Source organism: Indicator indicator, chromosome 1, assembly GCF_027791375.1.
Source record: "Indicator indicator isolate 239-I01 chromosome 1, UM_Iind_1.1, whole genome shotgun sequence".
Taxonomy (NCBI): Eukaryota; Metazoa; Chordata; class Aves; order Piciformes; family Indicatoridae; genus Indicator; species Indicator indicator.
In genome coordinates this window covers 17429156-17457145 of record NC_072010.1, presented here as the reverse complement: position 1 = coordinate 17457145, position 27990 = coordinate 17429156, and the positions used below count along the sequence as shown (strand labels likewise).

Here is a 27990-nt window from a genome sequence, read left to right as displayed (position 1 = left end):
TGAAAGAATGTAAATAAGTCACTATTGGGTGTAAGAAAGCAAAATAACGATTGTTCTAAACACTTCCATTGGATAGATAGAAATGTTTAAGAACTATTACCCAAAACAAAGTAGGCACTCTGCACATTCTGCGTTCGGCAGTGGGGGCAGTTGCTGGGCTGTCTGGCTGCTGTTTCTTCTTCTCTTCTGGCTGAAGATAACACACACTGACCTTGGCAGCTAAGTTAACAACTTTCTGCTTAACTAACTGTGCTTCTCTGTCCAGGGGGGTCTGGGGGGGAAGCTCCTGGGAGAGGGAGGCCCCTTTGGGAGGGTCCCCTTGGGGGGAAGCAAAGGGAGATCGGTTGTGCTTTTCTGTTGATTGTATACATTTGTGAATGTTGTGAATTTTGTATATTTGTACATATTCATTGCATTTCATTGTAGATTTTAGACTTTGCTTGTAAATACAGCTTTTCATTTGCTTCCAGACTGAGCTAGCCTGGTTATTGTTGGTGGGGGGGGAATTTCAGCTCACACCGACACAATCTCCAAAGCAGAAAAAAAAAACTTTGGTCATTTCTTCAGGGCTGAGGAGATCTGGCAGTTAAAGGTGACACCATCTTTGCGCAGGTGGCACCTGAGCAAAGCCTTCGACACTGTCCTGTACCACATCCTGGTCTCCAAACTGGTGATACGTGGGTTTGATGGGTGGACCACGAGATGGATAAAGAACTGGCTTGATGGCTGCACCCAAAGAGTGGCTGTCAGTGGCTCCATGTCCCAGTGGAGGCCAGTGACAAGCAGAGTCTGTAAGGGCTCAGTCCTGGGACCAGTCTTGTTCAACATCTTTGTTGGTGACATGGACAGTGGCATTGAGTGCACCCTCAGCAAGTTTGCTGATGACACCAAGCTGTGTGGTGCAGCAGACATGCTGGAGGGAAGGGATGCCATCCAGAGGGACCTGGACAGGCTGGAGAGGTGGGCACAAGCCAACCTCATGAGGTTCAACAAGACCAAGTGCAGGTTGAGGCAATCCTAAGCACAAATCCAGGCTGGGCAGTGACTGGCTGGAAAGCAGCCCTGAGGAGAGGGACTTGGGGGTGCTGGTGGACGAGAAGCTCAACATGAGCTGTCAATGTGTACTTGCAGCCCAGAAAGCCAACCAGATCCTGGGCTGCATCAAGAGCAGTGTGGCCAGCAGGTCAAGGGAGGTGATTCTCCCCCTCTACTCAGTTCTGGTGAGACCCCACCTGGAGTACTGCGTCCAGTTCTGGAGCCCCTATTCCAACAGGAATATGGACATGCTGGAACGTGTCCAGAGAAGGGGCACCAGGATGATCAGAGGGCTGGAGCACCTCTCCTGTGAGGACAGACTGAAAGAGTTGGGATGTTTAGTGTGGAGAAGAGAAGGCTCCGAGGTGACCTTCTTGTGGCCTTCCAGTATCTGAAGGAGGCCTACAAGAAAGCTGGGGAGGGACTTTTTAGGATATCAGGTAGTGACAGGACTAGGGGGAATGGAATCAAGCTGGAAGTGGGGAGATTCAGGCTGGACGTGAGGAAGAAGTTCTTCCCCATGAGAGTGGTGAGAGCCTGGAATGGGTTGTCCAGGGAGGTGGTTGAGGCCCCATGCCTGGAGGTGTTTAAGGCCAGGCTGGATGAGGCTCTGGCCAGCCTGATGTAGTGTGAGGTGTCCCTGGCGATGGCAGGGGGGTTGGAACTAGATGATCCTCGTGGTCCCTTCCAACCCTGACTGATTCTATGATTCTATGATCTTCAAAGTTCTCCCTCAAATCTTACAAACTTTAACCGTATTGAGTATTGAGGGAATTGTCCCTCCCTCTTTTATTCCCTCTGCTCCCCACCCCTACTCCCAAGCCCCCATATTCTTATATCTCTTTAGTGTTAGATATTTTACTTTTAGGGTTAGTTGGTTTTAGTCTTTCCTAAGGTTAGAGAAAAAGACCCTCAAACTTGTCATAATTTTTGGAGACCTTATTATCGTAAGAACTCATACACTGACCTTTTAATACTAAAGTTAAGGTATAATGCTGTTTATTACTAGCTGTAGCTTCTCTAGGAGACTTCATATTTTAAAAATGATGCCAGTTAATTTTCCATGGAAACTTCACCGTATCAGCCATAACATCTTTAGAAGAAGAGAATGTACTGTGCACACACAAAGAATTTTCAAGAGATTGAAAACCATTTGGTATACAGGATCTTTGCTTAAGCTGTGAAGTAAAAACATGGCCAAAGCCTGAAAGGAGAATTACAAAATGGCTTAAATTGCTCTTTCTGCTCCTATTTTCCTTGTGTTTTGTCTGCTTATACCTGCTACTGGCTCTTGACTGGTGTTTCATGCAGAGAAAATGGTCGCAGATAGCACTTTCATTTAATTGTTCTCCAAAGTAGAAGGAGACACACCTTATAAAAAGTTTATTCAGGCTTTTTTGTTTGAGTACTTGGCAGCTGCTGCAAAGGCATTTTCATGTTATGTTGTTACCAATTTTTCGACAGTGTGAGCACATGTACTGGGATAGTAGGCATATAATGCTTAATTATTCAGGTGATTACTACGTTGTGTTTTCTGTGGGTTTAGTGCTGCTGGTGTTTTACAGGTACACATCAAAAGATGAGCCACCTCGGATCCTTAATGAAGAGGAGATGAACAGACTGGGCGCAAGGATTGTGAAAGCAGAACTCATGGGAGATACAGTAATGTCTTTGAAAAATTCTTATGTGTCCTGGTTTCAGATGGGATAGAGTTAATTTTCTTCCTAGTAGATACTTTACAAGTGCTTACTCTGAGTAGCTGCTCTTAAGGAAGCATTGCTGAAATTTTTTGAAGGATATATTAAAAACCTATTTTTTAGAGGTTAATGCTGTCACTATGAGACATTGTATTTTTTTTTTTTTTAAATGATTACCTACCATGACAGGATTTGCCCCAATATTTGCATAATTAAGAAGTAATAGATAAGACATGTTACAACTGTAAGTGCAAAATTAGTATGTTTTGAGAGCCATTGATTCTTTGATTTGTGGGAAGTTTTAGGATGTTTGGTTTATCAATTTATTGCTGGATTAGGACACAGTGTTGGTCTTTGTCAAGCCCACTGTCGCAATGTAAATTTTGTTAGGAGGAAATGTTCATATTGTAAGTACTTTCTTTGCAAACCGTTTTAATATTAATTCTTTTCATACAAACATTAGACAGAGATGTATGTAGCTTTGCAAAATTTCAGCAAATGCCTGTTTTCTAGATATCCTGTCCATTCCAAATCTTACTAGCTTCAAAAGTGAATTAAAAGTAACCTCAAGTAGTATGTTTTCTAACAAGATACCATGAATATTAATGATTTAAATAGATGCTTCCATGTTTTAATCTGTATCTTTTCTTGCTAACATGCAAAAAAATACACTAGTGAGAAAAAAAATATTTAGGAATCCAACTATAGGTTTGTGAGGGAGTGGTGTTAGCGACTTAAGTTAGTATTTTAAGACATTTTCTTACAGGGCAAAATGACTGAAGCTCAATCTGTATACTTGGTGCTATGAAGTTTTCCAAAAATTCTCTTGGAGAGTAGCAAAAATTTTAAACTTTTTTTGTTGTTTCATTTCCCAACTGCTCAGATTCAAAAGGTTTGGACACAAACGTGTTTTTTCTTAATGTGATGGTAACCAAATAAAAGTAATTTGAATGAAAAAATACAGGTATTTCTTTGGGGAGAGTATGATTACTTTATTACTCTGTGTTTTGTTTTGACTAAAACATGTAGCATAAGCCACAATTACAATTTTACTGTTGATTTTATGTGGATGTTTTTCTACATATGCACGCTGAATTAGCCTAGTTAAACAACAAACTCCCACAGTATAAATAATAAAATAATGAGTCTTTGCCTTGCTGCTCTCTAAATATTTTTTCATGGACTTTCTCTGATCAGATTGAAAATGCAGCTTGTTTAAACAAGTTCTTCACATACCAGAACAGATGGTTATGTGACACCATGTCCTGGTGGCTGAAGCTTAAGGTTGACCATGTGGGACAAATGAATTTTGAATCTGTTTTTGTTGCTGACTTGCTGCTTGGTGTTGGCCAGATGACTTAATTTAGGGTGGCAAATATAGGACATGATTGTTGGAGTCCAATCAATGAAACTGATGAAGTATTCAGAGTATTCCTTATAGGTTAATAGGTTGCCACCTGGCAAATCCTAGGAAACAAAGATAAAGCTAGTATTTATTTAACAGACAGATGGATGAGAAAGCAGGATCATCAAAACCAATTTGTGCAAAGCTGTAAGCAATTCTCATTTTCCACCTCTTGTATGTTTTAATACCCAGAGTACAGTCTTAAGTGCCTAGGTTGGATATGTAGCATAGAGATATGTGAAACTGCGTAGCAGAAATGTCTATTTCCCTAGACCCATTGCATATATATGTGTATATATATATAAAATATATAAAATAAATGAAGGGATTCACAACATAAGATGGAAAGGTTGTACACTTGATGTGTTCAGTCTTCCTTAGCTTTCTATACATAAACCAGTGTCTATGCTTAGCTACACAAATAATTTATTAGTATAACTAAGTAATGTGTAAGCATAATTTTTCTGGTGTTTTTATTACAATATATTTTTTTATCCTTTCAGTGCCTCTGTTCTGAATTGTGTGAATTACATTCATGTGTTTTCCTTAGTCTTTTATGTCATTAGAGTTTAAAAAACTTAAAAAAGTTGAAGAAATAGAAAGGTTAATTCTGATGTAAAGGTCTCTAGGAGTTTTAAATGTTTAAACTAATAGAATACTACCACTTTCTTTGAAGGAGTTAGCTTCAAAACTTCAAGAAGAACTTGAGAATGCTCGTAAGTTGAGAGACACTCAAGGGCAGACTGCAGCAAAGCCTGGAAAAGAGGTAAGGGGAAATACTCCTCTTTTCTTTGTGCTAACACAATGGTACAGACAGGTAGCAGCTGAATTACAGAGAACACGAAATGTACTTACGAAAATTATGAGGTGTGACTTTGGTGAGTTACTGTTCAAATTGAATTTTGTGGAAAACAAAACTTTCTTGACTGTACTTTTGCAGCTTCCATAGGATATATATATTTTTTTATTGGTAATATTTTCTCAGCAATTAAATATATCTTCCGTTAAAAATAAGACTGATATGTGTTGTGTTATTGACTGTGCTGTTAGGTAACTCTGATGTCTGAAATAGCTGGCACTTCAAATGTTGCTCTTTTGAAGGGGTGATATTCAGCAAAAGGAGAGTAATCTTCTTCCATACCAACTTTGATATAGCTACAAGGCAACAGGGTCAAAACCTTTGTTAGTGAGCTCTGTCCTCCTGATAATGATGATGAGACTTAGGCAAAAACTAAAGTTCTTTCTCAATTTGACCTCAATTCCACAGTGAAAATCCAGTTGCCAGTCAGCTGAGTTTGGAAAGCTACTAATATTTTTTGAAAAGGCTTCATCTCAGACATCATAGATTGACTTGTGTTTCTTCAGACACACTTGAATTGGAAACTAATGTGTGGCCTCTTGCTGACTACATTGTGACAACAATATTAAAGTTTCAGACCTTGAATTTGCAAGAATTTTGGATTACAGAAGCTCTGTGTAGGTAGACTTCATTGAAGTGTGATTCTTAGGCATGTTTTTAATTTATATGTAAGAAACCAGAATTAAATATATTGCAGTTGTGTGATTAAGTTGTGTAATTGTGGGTAAAGGGACTGGCCACTTTGCAGGAATATATGAATGTTGTCAGAGTATGTAGGGATGCAACAAGGCAGGCTAAGGCCTTCTTGGAATTAAATCTGGCAAGGGATGTCAAGGAAAACAGGAAGGGCTTCTTCAAGTACCTCCGTAGCAAAAGGAAGACTAGAGAAAATGTGGACCCATTGTGGAATGAGGTGTGTGCCCCAGTGATGGAGGATGCAGTGACAGCAGAGTTACTGAATGCCTTCTTTGCTTCAGTCTTCACTGCTCAGACCAGCCCTCAGGAGTTGCAGTCCATGGAGGTAAGAGAGGAAGTCTGGAGGACTATCCCTTGCTCAAGGAGGATTGAGTTTAGAGATCACATAGGCAAAGTGGACACCCACAAATCCATGGGCCCCAATGGGGTGCACCCACAAGTGCTGAGGGAGCTGGGTGGTATTACTGCTAAGCCAGTCCATCAGTTTTGGAAAACAGGAGAGGTGTCTGAGGACTGGGTGAAAGCCATTGTCAATACAGTTTTCAAGAAGGGCAGGAAGGGGGACCACAAAATTACAGGCCCATCAGCCTCACCTTATTCCCTGGAAATGTGATGGAACAGCTCATTCTGGATGTCATCTCTAAGCATGTAGAGGAAAAGAAGGATATCAGGAATAGTGAGCATGGATTCATGAAGGGGAAATCATATGAACAAATCTGATAGCCTTATGATGTTGAGGCTAGCTGAGTAGATGAGGGGAGAGCAGTGGATATTGTCTACTTCAGCAAAGCTTTTTATGCTGTCTCCTGTAACATCCCTTAAGAAAGTTTAGGAAGTGTTGGTTAGATGAGTGGACAGTGAGGTAGACTGAGAACTGGCTGAGTGACAGAGCACAGAGGGTTGTGATCAGTGATGCAGAGTCCAGTTGGAGGCCCGTAGCTAGCAGTGTCCCCAGGGGTCAGTACTTGGTCCAGTCTTGTTCAGTATCTTCATCAATCATTTGGATGAAGGAACAGAGTGTACCCTCAGCAAGTTTGCTGGTGATACAAAGCTGGGAGGACTGGCTGGTACACTGGAAACCTGTGCTGCCATTCAGTGAGAGCTGGACTGGTTAGAGAATTGGGTGGAAGGCAACCTAATGAAGTTTGGCAAGGGCAGGTGTAAAGTCCTGCACCTAGGGAGGAATAACCCCATGTACCAGTACAGGATAGGGGTTGACCTACTGGAAAGCAGCTCTGTGGAGAAGAAACTGGAAGCCCTGATGGATAACAGGTTCACCATGAGCCAGTGGTGTGCTCTTGTGGCCAAGAAGGCCAAAGGTAGCTTGGGGTGCATTAAAAAGCATACGGCCAGCAGGTTGAGGGAGGTTCTCTTCCCTCTCTACTCTGCCTTAGTTGAGGCCACACCTGCAGTATTGTGTCCAGTTCTGGGCTCCTCAGTTCAAGAGAGACAAGGAAATACTGAGAGAGTCCAGAGGAGGACTACAAAGATGATTAGGGGAATGAAGCATCTCATTTACAAGAGGCTGAGAGACCTGGGGTTGTTTAGCCTGGAGAACAGAAGACTTAAGAGGGAATCTTATCAATGCTTGTAAATATCTAAAGGTCAGAAGGATGGGGCCAGTCTCTTTTCAGCGGTGCCCTATGATGAAACAAGGGGCAGTGGGCACAAACTAGAACACAGGAAGTTCCACCTAAAAATAAGGAAAAACTTCTTTACTTTGAGGGTGACAAAACACTGGAGCAGGCTACCCCAGAGAGGTTATGGAGTCTCCTTCTCTGGAGACTTTCAAAAGCTGCCAGACACATTTCTGTGCCACTTGCACCAGGCAGACTTACTTTAGCAGGGGCTTTGAAGTAGATGATCCCCAGAGGTCCCTTCCAACTCCTACCATTCTGTGATTACACAGGAGAAAAATAACTCAGATTTTAAAAATGGAAAGTAGAGAGCATGCTATGGGTGGTCCTTAGAAATATTGGTAATGACCTGTTCATTAAAAACTGAATCACAAATAACAATTTTGGATAGCTTTAATTTTACCATAGTCTGATTTTAACTTTCAGTTGAAAGACTTTTAAAATTAACAGCATGTAGTCATTACAAAAGTATCAACTGTAAATATGTGAATTTTCAGAGAGAAAAAATAATTTAGAAAACCAAGTGAGACATGTTTAGAATGAGGTCTCTTGATCCAGATCCTCACTGATCTTAGAAATGTGATTTTGAAGTACAGTTTTCAAATACTGATGTTTAGTGTTGAAAAACCGTGCATTTCTCAGCTGATGTATTTCACCAAACATACAGATCCTTGTAAGACCATTTTGTTACTAGTTTTTGTTTTGATCAAAGTCATTCACAGTTTTAAGACATGCTGTTTATGATGCATTTAGATATTACAAGTAAGGGATTTCCATCCATACCAAAAAGCATAAATGTATGCATATTTCTGAACTTAGAGTAGCAAGAAAACTATAAAAGATACAGAAGCAGAAGAGAAGTTTATAGCTGTGTCCTGAGTAAGCCCACTTGGATAATTGTATAGCAAAAAATTACTTTGAGGAAGAGCAGGGGTGTTTTAGTTGTTGGGTTTTTTTTTCCCCTTTGTTCTTGGTAATTAGTGTGTTTTCAATTAAATGAAGCGAGCAGCCACAAATAATGTTAAAGGTTTTCTGTATGAAGGTATTCTGGACTAAAATTCAGTACAGGTTAAAGAATGCTTAGATTCTCTTGATACTGAAAAAAACCTTTTTTCAGCAGTATTGAAGTGTTTTTTGTTTGTTTGGTTGGGTTTTTTTGGGTTTTTTTTTGAATGCACTACCAGCCTCCATTCTGCCTAACATTTGATTTGTTTTCAACTGCTAGCCTTATGTGTGTCCAAAGTGCAGAAAAGATTTTTTTTTTCAGTTGAGTTGCTCCTAAATTATTTGTGGCTTTGGAATAGCTTTATAAATGGAATTATTTTGCTTGAATTAGGATGTGAATTTTTCAGTAAAAATTTTGTGTTGTTTTGAAGAAGCTAGTGTTTATCTACATTCCTTTTGAAGAAGCCATATGAGTATCTGTTATCTTCCTTTGTTGGTAGAAAAATACTAGGGAATTTTGTTCAGGGATATTGGTTCACTGTAGTTGTTTATTTTTTTTCTCATTATTTTATTTTTGCCACATAATTTCTGCATCATCTCTTTTTTTTTTTTTTTTTTTTAATTTCTCTCCTGTAGCTGTTTGGGTTTTTTTTCTTTCCTTTTTTCAAAAATAAAGTATCTATAAATAAATAAATATATACTCACACACATATGAAACCTAAATAGAGGATAAGTGTTTTTAGTAGTCTCTGAACTAATGTGCTATTATAAATATTTTTGCTAGTTAGTTGTGGTAGGAGAGCTTAGAAGCAGGGCTATTTTTCAGGCTTAGTGCCTGAATATGCAGTTAAGAAGCTACAAGTTTTCAGCTCTTCAGTAAGCAGAAGGACTGTGAAAGGACACCACCATGTATTTGTATGCCATAAGCTGAGAAAGCTCCTCAGAAACTTCAGCATTTAGAAAATAACTTCAATGTGTTCATGGTTTACCATGGTACAGTTTGCATTTCTGTTACCTGAAAGTGCTGCACAATAATTTGGAGAGGGTTTTTTGATGGTACAGAATTTGGAAGGTAAAATGTAAATGAGCGAGAGGGAAGGGACCTACAGTGATCATCTAGTCCAAATTGAAAAGGCAGATTGAAAACAAGTGGAAGAAGCATGATTCTTCACAGAATGGCTGCTCTAGGATATTGTGGATGCTGAGAGCTTAAGTAGATTCAAGAAGAGACTTGACAAGTTCATGAAAAATAACCTTCTTGAGGACTGTAGATGAATGATGTCTGGCTCTTAATTGCTGAAGCACAAATACTTGAAGGCATTCAGTTTTGGCTGGTGCTGAAGAAGACATGTTGAACTTTAGGTTGACACAGTATAACTGCTTTTATGTTTTACTCTATATGTGGAAAATGCTCTTTATGATCATTCTAAACAATTTATGATGTGCATTATTTGTGTGCTCTGCTTTTTCAGGTTTTCTCAGGGTTTTTTTTTTCAGTTTTTTTTTCCCATGCTTTCTTCTTTATGGTCCCTGCATAAGAATTATAGTCAAATCTGCTAAATGAAAAAACAGCTTCCTTTTGTGTTGCTGCAAACTGACTTAATTGTGTTTATTTTTTAATCTGGAAGTGTACTGATGTGATACAAAATTAGCTGGACTTGCTTAATGGTGGTGGATGAATGAAGTGTAAGGGGATGCATCTTTTAAAAAACTGTTTTCAATTCCAAATAGAATATATGGCCTTTAAGAAAAAATACTTCTCAGCCTTAAACCTGCTGCTATGTTCCATAGCACTTAATCAGTATGCAGGAAGAAACAAGTAGTCTCTGCTGGGCAATTGCTAGAGACAGTTCTTAATAATGATAAATTGTGTTTAAAATACAAAATCAATGCAACATTGATCAAAAGGTGGAAGGAAAATAACATGGTAGAGAATATACTATCATACAGTATTTAAAACATGAGAGTGAAGCTCTGAAAAAGAGAAACAAATACAGGCTTTTATGCCCTACATTTGGGAAACTGTATGGAAAACACAAATGATTTATGCATAGCTTATCTTAATTTGAATGACTGAACTTTCTGTGTTAAGTCCATCAGCTTCAGTCTGCTATGATTCTTTTAATGAATGAAGTGTAAGGAGTAAAGCAGTGATTGAGATGGGTACAGTTTTATGTATACACACATAATGTATGTAAATATACACATATGTTCCACAAGAGATATGTGTAGTCCTCAAAACAGAACAAAAAACTTCAGAAGTTTTTCTAATTAAGGGTGTGAAATGCTTCTGTGGAGCGTTCTGGGCATCTGTAGAGCAATAGTCTTCAATGTTGGGAGACACTGTATTTCACTTTGTAATAGGCATCTGACTGACATGATGCTGCTTTAAAGGAGAATAGTTTTTCTAGGCTACCTGTTGCATCTGTAAAAGTAGCACTCTCCATTCCATTGCTTGTGCTTCTCAGGTGGAGAAAATTTAGATTGCACGGAGAGTTCATTTAGCTAGTTTTAGTTAGGGCTTGTCTTCTCTGCTGAAAACTTCCATAATATTAAGTTTCCTGTATTTTGAATACTTTGGCTTTTTAAAAAAAATATTTAATTATTCTTTCTGAGTGTAAATTATAAGGATGATTTGGTTTCCAAAGCAGCCTCTTAGAAACTACAGTTTGATACGTTGAAAGTCTGATGTTTAATTTGTATCCATGAGATGCATTAGAGCCCAGACTGAGAGAGAATTCTGGGCAACCTAGCTCAATATAAGTGAATTTATTTTTGTCTTCTTTTTGAAGAATTATCACACCATTTTTCAGAAAGGAAACTGAGTACAGCATCTTGACTTATGCCTCAAATCCTATTTATGATAAAGTACCATCCATTGCATGCCATTGTGTCTAGTTCTGCATTAAGAAAGACAGGATGAAAACGGCTGCATCTAGAGAAATTACTTGCAGCACAGTTACCTTGAGACAAGTAAACTGTGTGACATCAGGAGTAGCTGAGACAAATCAGTTGTGGGGAAAAAAAATGAAATAATATTCTCTTGGTTCCAGTAATGATAATAGGGAAAATTGAGAACGTTTTCTTATTCATATTTTCAAGATTAGCCTTTTCAAAAGTAGCTTGAAAACTACAGCGATTTCTTGGGAAAAGAACCAGTTATGTAGAAGTAAAGTTGTGTGTTTTTATGTGTGTGTATGTAGATATGTGTTTGTATATGTAAAAAAATATCTATTTATCCATACTTTGGTGCAGGAATTGAAATAAAGAAGAAAAATAGTCAGTACTAAAACTAACAGAAAACACCTACCCCAAATCACCCTCAAAACTGGCATTCAAAATTGTTAGTGTGCCAACATGTTTAATTTTAGGTTTGGAAATAGACTATAACCACATATTTTTCTGTGATAAAAATGTTTGCTTGTCACAATTTACCTGTAATATGTTTTAGTAATACATAGTTGAGTGACATTTTATTGTGACATACCCAATGCAGAACTTTAAATACAGTTGTAGTAATGCTTTTAGAGTTACTGTACATAAAGAATCATTAAAAAAATTTGGAAAACTGCTTCTCAGAAAAGGAGAAGCTGAGACACTTGTCTAAAAGCTCGAATGCTGGGGATTAATGATCCTTGCTAAATGCGCAATAAAAATCTGTGATTTCATTTCGAATTTCAGACGGTGGTGAGATACAGCAGCAGATGGCTCTTGGCCTATTTACTTTCAGATGTTTTCAGCTCATCATAATTTCTAATTCCTGGTGTTCTATCACGCTTGAATTGTGTCTGCAGGATGGCTCTGCCATTCTTTCTTCAGTAAAAGTTGTGGTTTTCATATTTATTTGACGAGCTCTAACTGGAAGAGGGAGTAATGAAGTGGACATACTTTAGCAGAACAAAAATATCATTAGTGCATACTTTTAAAAAAGAATAGGTATATACAGTTTCTGGTGAGTGTATTTCGTGAACACTCTTGGTGATGTCCGTAAGAAGACGACACAGATAACTATAAGACAAAAATATATTGATACGAAGTGGCGCAGCTTCCTGAATGTAATTTTTTAGGATTTTTTCCAATTAAAAAGTACTGGAGAAATTGTATCAGTAACTAAATGATGTGAAATCATACTGACTTCGGTGTATGTAACAAGTCTAAAGGGCAGAGCAGATAAAACTTTTAAGAGTTCAAACTCATAATACAAAAGCTTTAGAGTAAGCTTTGACACTGGAAGCAAAAGCTGACTGCCGGTGCCATTCAGCTCTTGTAGTTGACGGTGTAATTTTTTTCTAGCTGTTTTCTCCTAATACTATGTTGAATTTCTGCATATTTTTTACTGTCTGTGTCTACCCTTTCACTGTGTTTCCTCAGAATAAATTTGGTGTTTTATTAAAGATTTGACACCTCCTCAACCCCAAGAGAAAGGATACTTCCAATCCAAAATGGGATGTTAGAACCTCACTAATGTTTCTTTTGGTCCTTCTGCAGCCTTGGTAAATACACAATATTAAACCTTTTTGGACTTAAAATTATTTACACCTAAAGCCATTTATAAAAGGGTGAGCCATAAGTTAATATCTCTTGTGTGTTTAATTAATGAAACACAATGATTGTGATCAAAATGAGATTTCGAAAGGAGAATTTGATCAACTAATGACTGTTGGCACCACCCAGTCTTTAGTGTAATTACATGTTAGGTCTCTTTAGCCATTGCTACTAACATAAACCAGAAATATTTTATAGCAATAGGCTGTTTAAGAGGAGCAATTAAACTATGCACCCATCTTGCTAAAATAAATGAAGACATTTGGATTTGGGCCAGCACATCTGGGTAATGAGACACTTTCAGCTAGCAGCATGGCTTGCAAAGTTGCACGTGTGAGATTTTACAGAGGTTCTTCTCAGGTGCTGCACTGACAACCGTGGAGAGTGAGACTGGTGTCTGGAATGAAACTGCAGCTACCAATGTCAGTGTTAGCCTTGTCATTCTATTCTGCTTGTCTAGGTTAGAAGAGGTTATGGGCTCCTTGGTTTTGCAAGTATTTTGTTTTCTTCCCAAAATAACAGAAGTGCATCAATGGAAGCTTAAAAGGATGCAGAACTGAGTCTTTGTTCTGCAACATCTAGTAGTCCACGTTCTTTCTCTGTTTTTTTTAAGACCATTTTCTACATATACTCCTTTAATAATTTTTCAGATTGGACTACTACTCTGTCTAACAAAAATGCATTATTAAGTTCCCTCATATGCCTAAATTACTGTTTTTTGATTGGCTTAGTCTGTTGCTTTCAGTTTGTAAAATTGCCTTTTATGATACTACACTCTTTGAAAATGCCTCATGTGCTAGAGCTAAGGTAAAGCTCTTTTCTAAATAATGAATGTTGAGGCCTGAACATTTTTGAAACTTGCAATATTTTCACTTGGAGATTTTTATTTACTTGCTATGAAATTTTTATATTCATTTAAGTAAAAGCTATTTTTATTTGTATATGCCAAACTTCTGCTTAGCACCTGCTCAACTGTATATCACATTTCTGTCTTTTGATAAGATAAACTAGAAGTCTGTGGACTTAAGAACCAACATACTGCAGGAGTTTTCTTTTTGATGATCTGAGTACATATGTTTTGTATCAGATGTTCTTGCTATAGAAACAAGCCATGTAGTCCTTACTCTTCAAAACTTTTCTTGCATCCCATACCTACAGTGGCTCATTGATGATATGGTTAAGTGACTAATCATTTCAAAGTATAGCTAACAATTTAAAATGCCAAATTGTCTCTTTACACCTTTTAAAAGGTTGTATTTGCAGGGCTATGTGGCTTCCTGAGATCCAATAATTTGTTGAGTCTTAATTGCTTTAGTTTTTGCCTTTACAAGACACATCACTGGACATGTTACAAGCCGCTGTAAGTTACATATTTCTAGTTCAAATCTTACTTTCGCAGGCTGGCAGTATGACTTTTACTGAATGTGATTTGAGATTTGTGCACTTATCCATTCCACTCCATGATACATATTTCTGATTGCCCGATGTCAGAGATGCTCTAAGAAAATAAGTGCTGAAAGCAAATAGGAAGATTTTTGAATGCAGGGATGATTGGAGGCATTCAATATAAACAGGAGATGAATAAGAAGGTTGGATTACTTATTCTGAGTGATTAACAGTTTAGCTAAAATACTACTTTTCAGAATATAAGAACAAAGAATAGTTGAGTTTAAAGAGCAATATATTTTATATCAACAAGATGAAATTAAGTTTTTTACATAATATGTTATTGACCTGTGTCACTTACCGAAGGAAAGAAAGGACAGAGACCAAACAATTAGTGGTTATCTAAGTACCTAATAATTAATCTTTTTATTTAAGAGCTGTGGTTTGGAGTTTTTGTTTGTTTGTGTTCTTTGTTTTGGTGTTTTTTTTTAGTCTCATGCTTTGTACATAGATTTAGGGCTACCTGTTGAAATACTGTTAGATCTTCCAGTTCATTTCTGTGCTAGTCTGCATTAGATTTTCTGATGCTCCTCACTGTTAAGTACAAGGTCCCGATTATGGTAGACCAACTTTCTGATCTTGTAAAACCTATTTTTTAATCCCATTTTGTGTTAGTTTAGTACTTTTGAAGGTTGCATTAGCGATGGCTTACTACTCTATTTAGTGAGTACTGAATCTTTCTTGAATTACTAGATTCTTAACCTAGGCAGAAGTTTGCTCCCATTTCCTTTTCTTGTGCTGCTATTTTTATTTATTTATCTCTTTTTTTTTTTTCTGTGATAAGAAACTGTGGCACCAGAGGTGTATCTCATGCGGCAGTGGCAGGGGGCACCCAGCCTAAACTGCCACAGAAACCGAAATCAAAGATGCAAGTTTTGTACAGTGGACTGCTGGTACAGACCTCTGATCATTTTATTTCACCTTGCTGGGAGATCTATGCTTTAGTGTTGGTATGGGGAATAGTCTACCTACTGATTTTCTAAACATTACCTCTAAGCTGACAGTTCCCTTATTCACAACAAATGACTGAAGCATGTCTCAGGTGCTTTGAAAGCTGTGTTGCTGTGGGGACTCCAGGCAGTAACTGCACTGACTCTTCAATGATGAGATGTGCCTTTACACCCATCTCTGAAAGAGGTAGACTGCTTCTTCTAAATGGAATTGACCTATCCTTCTGGTAACTATGGTGGTGATGGGTAAACACTGGTGATAGGTAAACTGTGTTGATGATGGGAGAAGAAAAAGTATTGGAAGAGATTGGGAGGCAGTGAATGGCTGCATCTAGCACTCTGTGAGAAATACTAGATGTCTTCTAGATGCTTACTTTGTATGATAAGGATAGGCTTTTCCAGAATGCAAAGCATGTCCATTGGAAGGAAACAAGTTGTGTGCATAGTCCTGTATCTAATTTGCCCATACCTTGCATTTGAAGGTAGATATTTGTTCCTTGCTGAAGACTTGCTGAGCTTTGTTATTCCTTCATTATACTGTGATTGTACTACTTTAGTGTAGCTCTCAGTGAACATTTGCAGATAGTTCTCAACTCAAGCAGCATGCAGCTTTTTGTTAACTTAGTAATTACAAAAAAGTTTGATTTCCCTAGCTCAAGTTTCTCCCTGTCCCACAGCATACCAATAATATTTTATTCTCTTTAACACTGAAAACCAGTTCCAACTGAGTAGATCCTACCTCAGATACTCAGCTTTGCTGACTCCCTTTGTTCACCTACTCCAGTGTCTATTCCTCAAATTGAGATGTGCACCTGGTGGCTGAAATTTTTCATTTCCCCCTGCTGGCTTATGGAACAGACGTCATCTCTGGAGAGCTCAAAAAATATTTTTTCAGAACTTTATTTTATTTATTTATGCATTTAATTTAAAGCATTTATCTTTCAAACCCAGACTTGTCTGCTTTGTTCAAGTGGGTGTTAATCACTGTACAGTGATTTGTATGTTTGGTGAGAACAACTGTGTACTTTGCATATTTATTTGGCCTGAAGTAAAATGCATGTTCCCTAACTAATGGCAACAAGCAATTCCCCTCTCATTCTGTAAATGCACACTATCTTTTTGTTCCTTTCAGCCTATAAAGTATATTACTTTTGTAGCAGTTGTCACAAAACTCAGGGATGGTGTCTGTCTTCCCCAGTTTCAAATTTAACATTTAATAATATGTATTATGTATTGCCACCCTCTGTTGTTTTTGTGCTGGGCCAATTTAGGTGATACAATGCATATTGAAGGATGTAGATATTATATGTTGGAATTCTTTTTTGGGAGCTCTAAGGAAAATCAGCTCTTCATGGCAGCTTTCTTCTACTGATATTTCAATTTCTAAAGTTAATTCTGTTTTTAAAAGAAAAAAAAGAGTTGTTCAGTAGGAAAATCTTAGAATGCAAATGATTAATTTATTATTCAAATGTTACCTTCTCATACTACTATAAGCATTTGAGCATCTTATTTTTTTCTAGCAGAAAGCTTTTGGCTTCTGATGCTGCTTTAGAAGCAGCTTTAGTATGTATTGTTAGTGATATCCTCCTCAAAATCATCTTTGGTCTTGTTTTTTAACACAATTAACATTCTGTATTTATGCTATGTTTTTAATTCAGTTCTATTCAGACAGGATTTTGATTCTGAAAGATGTCTTTACTTCTAATAACATCTTTAATTTTCTGAATAATCATGCCTGGCATATTTGATCCATTGGATTCATCTCTAGACCATAGCATGCTTTTACTTTTAGTCTGTAACATTACTTCACATTAGTCTTAATGCTGTCCATAATTATCCTTTTATCTGCTGCTTTAATTTGTCTTTGATGGACTGCTCTTTTTTTTTTCCCCTTTGTATTCTGAAGCTAAATATTACTGTCATACTGTCTTTCCTTTTCTCTGGAACATTAAATGTAAATATGTTGTGGTCAGTCTCATGTGCCTTGTATCAGGACTCTGGAGTCTTCGAAATTAGGGAAAAAAAACAAACACAAAAGAAACAACTTCACAAAACCCACAAAAACTTGCCAGCTGTATATATTGTATCTAAATGTTTATCTTCTGCATCATTTCATGTTGCATGAATGAAAGCCTGCTGAAATCGCTCATTGGAACTTAATTACTGAGTTTCCCTCCCATGCCAATTCATTCCGTGGTTCAGATACAGAAGATACTCCTCTACAGCCTGTATGTTACTGTGCTGGCATGCAGAAATGAGAAGAAAAAAGTTTAACTGTTGTTAAACACACAAATGCACATAAAGTCTGTTTTTTTTGACATGTAGAACACTTGTGAATTCCATTCATTTGGGGAAAATAACAGGCTGCTCAACAATGTCATCCTTTTTGAAATGTCTGTATTTAGAAAAATTTAGTGAAGACACTTAAATCTTGGAATGAGTATTTTTAAAAGGAATTAGATGCTTGTACGTTGACATAAGAGTCTGAGGTTTACTGTGCCATGCAGTTGCTGCAGAATTTCTCTTATGATGCCTATTGTTTTTAGTGATTTATCTTTTTGAAAAATTATGTATACAATGTGGTGAAATTTAAATGTGGGAATGGATAAGTTGTAGCCATTCCTTGTGAAAAATTTCCATCCGTTCTCTTGTCTCAGCAACAGATGTGGGGATGGAGTGAATAATTAGTGTTTCTGAAGGGTCCAGTTTATGTGAAATCCTCAGCCAGGAATATCTTTCCCTTCATATCATTTAACTCCTGCTACTTGCTGCCGCTTCTACATGTGGATTTGATTAGTTCTGTTGGGAGAGCTGCATTGGCATTTGTATCCCATTTACAAGTGTGTTGTGCATCCTGCTGCTCTTTGCTCATGTTGTATTCTTTCTCCAGCCTGTTGCCCTTTGTTCATTCTAATGCTGATTTTTATTTTTAGACTTTTGGTAGTTGTTGTGTTTTCATATTAATAGTGATAACTAGATCTTGCACCTGTCTGAACAACAGAGTGATGACATGAAAACACAGTCCTTCCCTCTGGTTGTCTCTGTCTCCAGTCAGGTTTTGTGGCAAGTGTGGGATGAAGGTACAAGGCCTTTTTTCACTTACTGTGATGAATCACGTTTTCTCCCTCTCACAATAGAGAGAAAACAGCCGAAGCACATACCTGGCTGATACTGGAAGTAATATTTTCAGAGAATATATATACACAATACTACTTCACACAGAATCAACCAGTTTGGAAGAGACCTCCAAGATCAGTCCAACTGATCACCCAACCCTAACTAATCAAGTAGACCGTGGCACTAAGTGCCTCATCCAGTCTTTTCTTAAACACTTCCAAGAACGTTGACCCCACCACCTCCCTGTGCAGCCCATTCCAATAGCCAATCACTCTTTCTGTGAAGAACTTCTTTCTGAGATCAAGGCTAAACTTCCCCCTGCACAGCTTGAGACTGTGTCCTCTTGTTCTGTTGCTGGTTGCCTGGAAGAAGAGACCAACCCCCACCTGGCTACAACCTCCCTTCAGGTAGTTGTAGACAGCAATAAGGTCTCCCCTGAGCCTCCTCTTCTCCAGGCTAAACAACCCCAGCTCCCTCAGCCACTCCTTACAGGGCTTGTACTCCAGACCCCTCACCAGCTTTGTTGCCCTTCTCTGGACACATTCCAGCATCTCAACATCTTTCTTGAATTGAGGGACCTAGAACTGGATACGGTAGTCAAGGTGTAGCCTAACCAGTGCTGAGTACAGGGCCACACTATTCTTGATACAGGCCAGGATGCCATTGGCCTTTTTGGCCACCTGGACACACTGCTGGCTCATGTTCAGCCTACGGTCAACCAGTACCCCAGGTCCCTTTCTGCCTGGCCGCTCTCCAGCCACTCTGTCCTGAGCCTGCATGGGATTGTTGTGGCCAATGTGTAGAACCTGGCGCTTAGATTTATTACACCCAGATCAGTGTTGGACATCTTGGCTTGCTTTGCAAAATGAAATTTGCCTTTGGTGGTATAGAAGAGAAGTTGCTTACCTAGGCAGCCTTTTGGTCCATAACTTCTAATTTCATTTTACTTTTCTTGGAAAAATAAAATCATGCTAGTGTACTTCAATATCCACAGAATTTTCAGACTTTTTTGGGGTTTCTGGGACAAGCTTTCTTTAGGCAAGGACAGCAGATGTAAAGCAGATGTCAGTTGTTTGGTGAAAAATAGCTTCAGATTGAGATTAATAAAGTTATTCATAAGATTTGACAAAGTCTGTCCTAATATCACCAAATTTAGTGATGTTCCCATTATTTGCTCTCATTTAATCAACTAATTTACCTAAACATCTTTGTAGTGTAATGAAGGAGTTTTGGGGCTTTCTTATTTTATTTTTTTGGGGTTTTGTAATTCTTAATCTTTTTTGAAAGTTAAGTGCCAATTTTTCTGGTAAAGAGTTTCTTTTTTATTTTCTTTTTTTATTTCTATATGGATATGTCTTTATTTAAGTGTGAGAATGCCCCTATAAAGTAGAAGTATACTATTGTCTGTGTTTTGGAAGGATCTGAACAGATGTCCATCAGCTGAAAAGGTAGTAACTTCCATCCCAAATGAGCAGGTAGTTGGTAGGAGCAGATGAAGGTCTGAGGGGGGCTGAGCACATAAAGGGAGTAGTATGGAACAGCACTTAGCACTCCTGTGCTTCACTTTAGGCAGGTGGCAACAATAGTGCAACTGTAAGTACCTAAAAATTGGGATTGCAATAGCTGAGGTGTAATGAAGTATTTAAGCAGTCATTTGGGAAATGGATATATTCATTCTACTCCCTGGTATTTTGTCTGAGGACTGGAATCCTAAATTCTGTGTGGATAGAGTCCTCAATGGCTGTTCCTCACTTCTGCTATACAGCTATTCCAGGCCTCGTCCTCCTCTCTTTGTTTGGTGGAAGATATGTTTGTAATCTTCCTGAGCTGCACTGAAGTTAAATCAGTGAATGATACTCCTCTAGAATATTTTTACAGAAGGATATATTTTTCTGAATTACATCTGTGGCCACAGCCTCTTTTAATGAGTTCAAGAATTTTAGTGAGCACTGGATCTAAATAAGTCAACTAGGGATAAATCTTGGGAATAAGGGTGCTTAGTCCAGGTGTTCTGATTGGGTTTTGATATGGAATAGATATTTAGAAATCCGTTTGGCAAAATGGGAGCAGTTTTGGGCATGCATAACTCCACTGAGAAAAACAAGGTAATTTTACTTCTAGGTAATTCCTTGAGGCAGGTGGGGTTGAAGCTTTATGAGAACGAACCAAGAATACAAACTTGTTTCTTTTTTTGAATGGATTTGTTAACTCTCCACTTAAGTAGCTGAATATCAGTTTAATGTTCTGTTCTTTTTGAATATGGAAAAGACAGCCTTGTGTAATGTTTGTTTTTAATTATAATAAATCTGTTACTTAATCTTTTGGATTTTTAACACTTAGATTTAATCCATTTAGTGTGGATTAAATGTTTCTTTTAGCTTTGTTTGTATCATCTGTTTTAAACTTCTTAAAATCTGACACAGGCTTCAAGCCGTCAGGAAGAAGAACAAGTGGTCCTTGTCAGAACAGATCATAGTGGAAGGGCATGGCCTGTGGCTGCACCAACTGAACCACAGGAGCCAAAAGGAGGACGGAGAAAGCGACAGATGGTAAGTTTTACAAATGTGAGTGTTAAAGTGTTATTCTGGAATTGTTTTGTAGTCTTACTTTCATGATGCTGTAATGTCTGGTCAGAATGTCAAAAGGTAGTTAAGAAGTTCCTTTCATAAGATGATTGAAATTAAGTTTTACAGTATGTATTTATTAGGCATATATTGTTGATTTTCAGACTGTTTCCCTAGGGATCACTTTAGGGCTTTAGGACACATTCAAGGAGAAGTAAGTTTTTCAAGTAATCATCGTCTACTAGCCCATTAATTTATATTACATAAAGTTATGCAAATAATAAAGATTAGCAGAGGTGAGTATTTCCAAAATAAGAAAGATTTGCCTGAGAAAGACAGGTCTCAGGGGCTAATTTTCTTCAGATCAGAAATACTGCTACTGCTGATAAAGGAAACCATGACCTAATCTTTGTAACAGTGCTTTGGGGAACAGTGGACGTGGAAGCCTGGTTTTCTTTGTGGGATGGTTGCTTGCAATGCTAAACAAGCTAATACTTGGATCTTCTAAGGATAAGAGGAGATGACAGTACCTCATATTTCAAGTAGTATTGTCCTTGATTAATAGGACAGATCAGTTTGGAGGAGTAAAAGGCACAAGAGGATGAGGAATTGGTTGTCATCCTCCTGTTGATTCCATTTTGGAAAATGCCATCTTACTTTGTTAGTGACCATTCCCTGTGCGCCTTCAAGATTTAGTTTATTCCTGCCCTAGAAGAAAATCTCTTCTCTTGTGCACTCTAAGATCACAACATTTCTCACCAGAGGTTCCACATTTGTGCAAGTTTTCAGTACTGTGTTTCAATAGTGTCTGTAAGTTTGCATTTCAAAAGCTTCTGTAAGTAATGAAGATCACTTTTTGCAATATCTGTTTTTGTAAGCTGTTTAACTATTTCAGTGAATTATTATACATCTTTCCTGAGTAGTAATGTTGTAGCTTTGATAGCTTAATGATACAAAAGATACAATGATTGTGGGAAGAGGCTATATTTTCATTTAAATGCAGTTGAAGAAAGGGGAAGATGTTCTTTTCCTTAGGTCAAATGAAGCAGCAAGCCTAATTGTTTCAGATGTGCCTAGCTAGGCTTATGATTCTTTAAACTTGTTGAAATAATTAGAAACTGTGTTTCATAGCTGATCTTTCTCACCTAGTTAATATTTATTTTTAATATCTTTGTTTCCAGATTCCTACTCATACAGACAAAGAAAGAGTAAGGTATTTTCAGGATGATGATAGTATGGACCTGAAGGACTTGGTCAAAAATGAGAAAATGAGAACAGCAGAGGATCAAAGCTCGCTGTTTATGCGTATGGCGTCAAAGGTAAGCTGTTGTGTATATGGCTTTTTAATTAAGCATATTATGATTAGAAATATCAGGGAGGACATTAGGCCTCAGTGCTCTAGGTATGGTTTTTTTTGGTTTAGAACAGTCTTAATAATCAAGTCTGTTGTAAGTTGGTCCTGGTAGATATTTCAAATTCCTGGAAACCTGTGTGCATGCAGGAAATGTGTTGCATTCAGTTCCTTCACAGAGGTGAATGTGCTGTTCCTCTGCCTGTAGAATTCAACACTTTGAGTGTGTTGAACATTAATACATTAGTAGCTTACTTATGTGCGACAAAGGAGGTTTTCCCCAGATTAGTGATGAATAAAAGCAGTGTTTTATTAGTGTTTAGAATGTCTTTTCCATCTAGACTGAACCTTGGAGTCTGGTTAAATAAATGTCTTGTTGCCAGTATTTGATTTCCTTCTTTACCTTCCCTTCCAAAAAAACCCCAAAACTTTGCTTCAGAACCTGTGTAATAGTACAAACTGTTAACTATAATTAACTTGCATATCTGGCATGTCAATATTTACCAGTAAATGAAAATGTAAGGACACAATAAAACTTTGTAGTTTATGCATCATAAGTGTAACAGAGCTGTGGTTGCCATTTTCTGGTCTTGTATTGTCTTTCCTCCACTAAGTATTTTTGTTAGAAGAGGTAACATTTGTGAGAAATGGTGGTTAGAGCGTGTGTGTCTATAGTAAAACATAAGTGGAATGGAATCATAAAAAAGTCTTTAACTCAAATCTGGTCATTGAAGGTGAGTTCATAAATCATTATTAACACGACTTTCTGAAATTCTTACTAATGTGCTGAATTTATCCTGTGTTTAGTCTGATGTCTTTATGAGACTGCTTCCAGTGAACAATTTACAGGATTGGTTTTTGAGCTCTGATTCTTTTCAGAGATGTCAAAATAAAATGAGGCTAATTTGGGCTAACTGAGTCCGGTAATAGCAAATGTTTGCAGTGTCCCCGTGAAAACAGTGGAAAGTGCTCTCAGGAAGAGAAGCTGTTTTAATTTGTTGTTGGGTTTTTTGTTGTGGTTTTTTTTTTTTTTTTAATGGATTTTTCCAAACTCAAATGAAAGGCTATTTGGACTTTTCTGAGAAAAGTGCATTTATACAGTAATGTACTTGGCTTGCCCCTGAAATTTCTGAACTTCATGAGGAGTATTTGTTCATTCACATATTTATTGATTCCTAATTTCTTTACTTCAAACTGTAAATAATGTTGGACACTTAAAGCATGCTCAGTTTTCCTTGGTTTAGTTTTTGCATTTTTGACATTGTATTAAGTAATTTATTAATGCAAGGAGGACTAGCAAACCTGAATGGAGATCAAATATTTGTGTTTAATTTATATTTTTTCCCCTCTGTTCTATTTTTTCCTATTCAGTTTTGAAATGCTGTGAATTTCTCAAGTTCTGGTTACTGAGAAGCTGTAGGAAAGATTCCCTCAGCCCAGTGTTCTGTGTCCAACACTGGCTGCTTAGGAAAAAGGTTACCCTTCCAATGGTGCAGCCTTTATGTACTTTCCTGGCTTTAAGCAATCTGGAAGTCTTTTATGGATACCTCCTTACTTGGTGTTTCTTTTTGCTTTTGGTCTATGGAAAGCTACATTAAGTGGGGATTGGAATAAGTATCCTGTTACTTTCTTCCCATGGCTTCTCATCTCCCATTCTATCATCTCTGTACCTATTGCTAAAACACGTGAGCTGTAGTTATTGAATTGGAAGAACATGGAAAACCCAGTTCTGTATGCATAGCATCTTTGGTTAGCATTCTTATACCTGTATCCAATTTCTCAAGATTTTGTTTACTTGCACTGTAAAGATTTCTGGGACAATGGTCAATTTGATCTATTTAGGAATGGTGAAGAAAAGGCCCGGCTTGGTATGTAGCTGCTCTAAAAATAAAGATTCTGTACAACTGAGGATGAACTTTACCATATGAATGCATGAGTTCAGTTGCCAGAGGAAAATACAATACAGTATTTAACTTCTCTAAAGAGGCAATTATGATAAATGTGTAGTTCATTTAGTGGGAGTTTAAAATGAGTAAAGAGAAAATGCTTGCACTTCAAAAATTTGAACGCAGAAGATTTTACCTCAACATGAGGAGAAACTTCTTTACAGTGAGGGTGACAGAGCACTGGAACAGGCTGCCCAGGAGGGTTGTGGAGTCTCCTTCTCTGGAGACTTTCAAAACCCACTTGGATGCATTCCTGTGTGAACCTACCCTAAGTGATCCTGCTCTGGCAGGGGGATTGGACCTGATGATCTCTTGAGGTCCCTTCCAACCTCTGATACACTGTGATACTGTGTGATATGAGGGACTCTAGCACTCAGTGCTAGTTGCGCATGCATGCCACTGGTGAAAACATTGTAAGGGAGTGAGTGCCCTCCCAAATGGTATAAAACTTGACTTAATTTGTTTTATTAAAAAAAAAATCCCACAGTGAATGAACAGATAAATCAAGAGATTCTGGATGTTAAAAGAAAAATGAAATCCAGAACCCAACTCTTATTTTAAAAGCATTTAGCATGTCCAAGTAAGGAGACTGGAAAAGAAAGTGAGCTTAGCAGGCTTAAAAGTACTCTTTGATAAGAAAGACTGAAAAATTGTCTTCAGGGAATTACTTTAAGTAATTATTTTGAGTTTGCTAAAAGCATGAAACCAGGAGTTGAAACTCATTGAAAACTAGAAGCCTGCAGGAATGTAGTGTTGAAAAAACCTGATCAAGGTAGAATTAGAACATTTAGGAAAGATAAGTGCATGCAAGAAGAGCTTTGCATTAATATTGCATATAAATGAGGTCAAAGTGATTGTTTTACATGAACCATTATTTAGAGGGAGCAAGTGAAAAACTGTCTCATGTTACCAGTATCAGTAAAATTAATTTTAGCTCAAATTTATAGAAACCCAATCTTTTAAAAAGAAACTTGAATTTCAAATGTGAGGTAACAAATGACAAAACCATTTGGCTAGGAGGTGTATTTTTGTATTATAATGACATTATAATGAGCAGAGTTAACTAAGGTTCATGGTTCCCTTAGCAACACCAGGTCATCAATCCCTTTTGGCAGCAGTTATGATTCCTCTTTCCGAAGGAATAATCAGGGACTGTGGGGCCATCCATCATACTTGACAGGTATGGATGGTTGGTACCAGATAGGCCTCTTCCCATGGGACCTGCACGTGCAATCCATGGAGACTGCATTCCATTGTACAGGCTCCGTAACAAAATCAGTAACTTGCTATGGAACAGGCCACTGCAAACTCATTGCCTGAAATCAGTCCAGGTCTTGAGGTACGAAGGTCCCGATTCATGGTGACGATGATGAGACAGATACTGCTCTTCAGACCACTCCTTACAAATGGTGATCTTTAAAATGGAAACAGAGAAAGGAATAAATGTGGGATTTTTTGTTTGTTTTATTATAAAAGAGGTTACTAGCAGATCCATCAGGGGTCTCCTCTGTTCAACACATACATAAAGCATCTGAGGAGGGGATACTTCATGACCTGACAATTTGTTCTCATTACATAGTGAGTCAGGACTGTCAAAAATAGAGATCGCTGTAAATTGTGGAATCTCAAAACACAAAGCTGGGGTTTTTCCAACGTTGTGAAATTTGCATCTGAGCTGATTATTAAGATACACTTGAGAGTGTCTCTGGAGAGAGATACAGATTTTAGTGGTGTCAGTCATGTGTCCTATTTGGAATGCTGTCTGAAAGACGTGGTTATAAAAGGAATTAAGATGTCTAGCTCAGACAAAGGATATTATGCTTTAGGCCTCTTAACTAGGGAGAAAGGGATTGCACCATAGGTATTGAGGCAATAAATTCAGCTGAAGGTGAGAGCTGATGAATGCAAAATGATGATAATTGTGAAGTTGAGTGAAACCATAACTGTGCATATACCCACAAACATCATACCACTGCTGCTTTAATTGGAAAGAGAAACAGAATTTTGGAATTTGAAAAAAAATAGAATTTAGGAACAATTGAAAACATATAAGGCTACTGTAGCATACCCATAGTGCACCATAGATTGGAATCATGGAATCAATTTGGTTGGTCCTTTAAGATCATTGAATCCAACCATTATCTAACTCTACCAAGTCTGATGCTAAACCGTGTCCCTTAGCATTAGATGCTACCCAAGCTTATAAAGCATAAACTGTGGTCAGAGCCACAGAACAGTGGTAATTGAAGAAAACCTTAAGAAACAGATTCTTCAACCCTGGGGAGAAAAGGCAAGTTGGTAGACCAGAACACACAATTAGTATAAAATGGTAATAGAAAACAACTATATTTGCTTCTCATAATGAGAGGTGGTTGCAGAGCAGTGAATAAGTGTTTTGGTTTGTTGGTTTTTGTTGGTTTTTTTTTTTTTTCAGCGAAGAAGGAAATTGTAGAATTTGTGCTCTAGATGCTGTGGAGGCCTTAATTGAGAGTGGGAGGAAAAAGTTTAATTGGTAAATATTAAATAGGGAAACTTTGGTTGGTTTGGGCTCAGGATTTTTGGAGTGAAATGCTGAGAGCTGCAAGTGTGTAGCAGAAGTGTCAGTTCTATGTGCTTTATGTTTTTCCCCCATAGATTTTAGTCATTGCTGGAGGTGGATTTGCAACATTAAATGATCACACCGGGGTAGAGCAAGCAGTATATTTTGTTCTAAAAGCTTCTTTTTGAATGTTGCAAGAATCCTTTGTATTTTGTGGCTTAGGCAACTACTTTGTTTTGCTGTGGGAAGGCTCTAAAGCTCCTATTGGCTTCAGTTACGCTAGGTACAGTGTTTCTGCATCACGTTATTTTAGGGAAGGTATAGGCTGGATATTAGGAGAGTGTTCTTCAAAGAGAGAGCGATTGCCCATTGGAATGGTCTGCCCAGGGAGGTGGTGGAGTCTCCATCACTGGAGATGTTCAAGAGAAGACTGGATGAGGCACTTAGTGCCATGGTCTAGTTGATTGCTTAGGGCTGGGTGATAGGTTGGACTGGATGATCTTGGAGGTCTCTTCCAACCTGGTTGATTCTGTGATTCTATGTTTTTATTAGAATGCATTTCTTGAATTCTTGATTAATCTTTTAAGATTGAACCATATTATTTACATACTAGCTAAGTGTGCTGGAGCATGACCTTAAATTAGATGTTTTTGTCAGTTACTGTTGCAATATATTTGGGTTGTCCAAGTTTTAATTTGGGGTACCAAAGTCCTCCGTTCCCATGCTATGTCATATTTAGGTTTTGAAGGTATTTTTTGTTTTGTTTTCATAAAAAGAGGCATCACAGAGGCCAGTTCTTCTCTGTTAAAACCTGACATGCTTTTGTTAGTTTCTTTTCAAGTGATTATCAGTTCTTGTCACCTGTTCTTCCCCAGATGGTGATTGTTTCTTGATCCTAAATTAAGAAACTGGCTCCTATGCGTGCTGAGTTTTTCCATATCTTTCCATGTCTGTTCACAGCATTACAGGATCACTGTTAGTGCTGAAGTGTTGTCAGCAGTCTGAAAAAGTTGGACATGATCACAGATATGCAAAATGGTTTCTTTATGTACTTGATAAACCTATGCTATGTAGAGTATCTACATTATGATCTGGACCTCGGTGAGACAATCTTCTAAAATTTTGCATCTCTCCTAAGTGGGTTCAGCAAGGCAGTTTATGCCCAGGAAGGAGTCTAGCAACCAAACCTCTTTTGTCAGTTTTAGTTTGATAATAGTACACAAATTTGACACGTACAAATTACTTTCTCTTTGTGCCT

At 37.8% G+C, this 27990-nt stretch overlaps 1 protein-coding gene across 1 annotated transcript in view; it reads left to right on the top strand.

Moving 5' to 3' along the window:
• Positions 1-27990, top strand: part of CWF19L2 (CWF19 like cell cycle control factor 2) — a 77412-nt gene that overhangs the window by 29816 nt on the left and 19606 nt on the right. Inside the window, exons 9-12 of the mRNA XM_054384371.1 lie at positions 2601-2697; positions 4814-4903; positions 20756-20881; positions 22078-22215. Of these exons, the coding sequence (XP_054240346.1) occupies positions 2601-2697; positions 4814-4903; positions 20756-20881; positions 22078-22215 (451 nt within the window). The remainder of the gene's footprint in view (positions 1-2600; positions 2698-4813; positions 4904-20755; positions 20882-22077; positions 22216-27990) is intronic.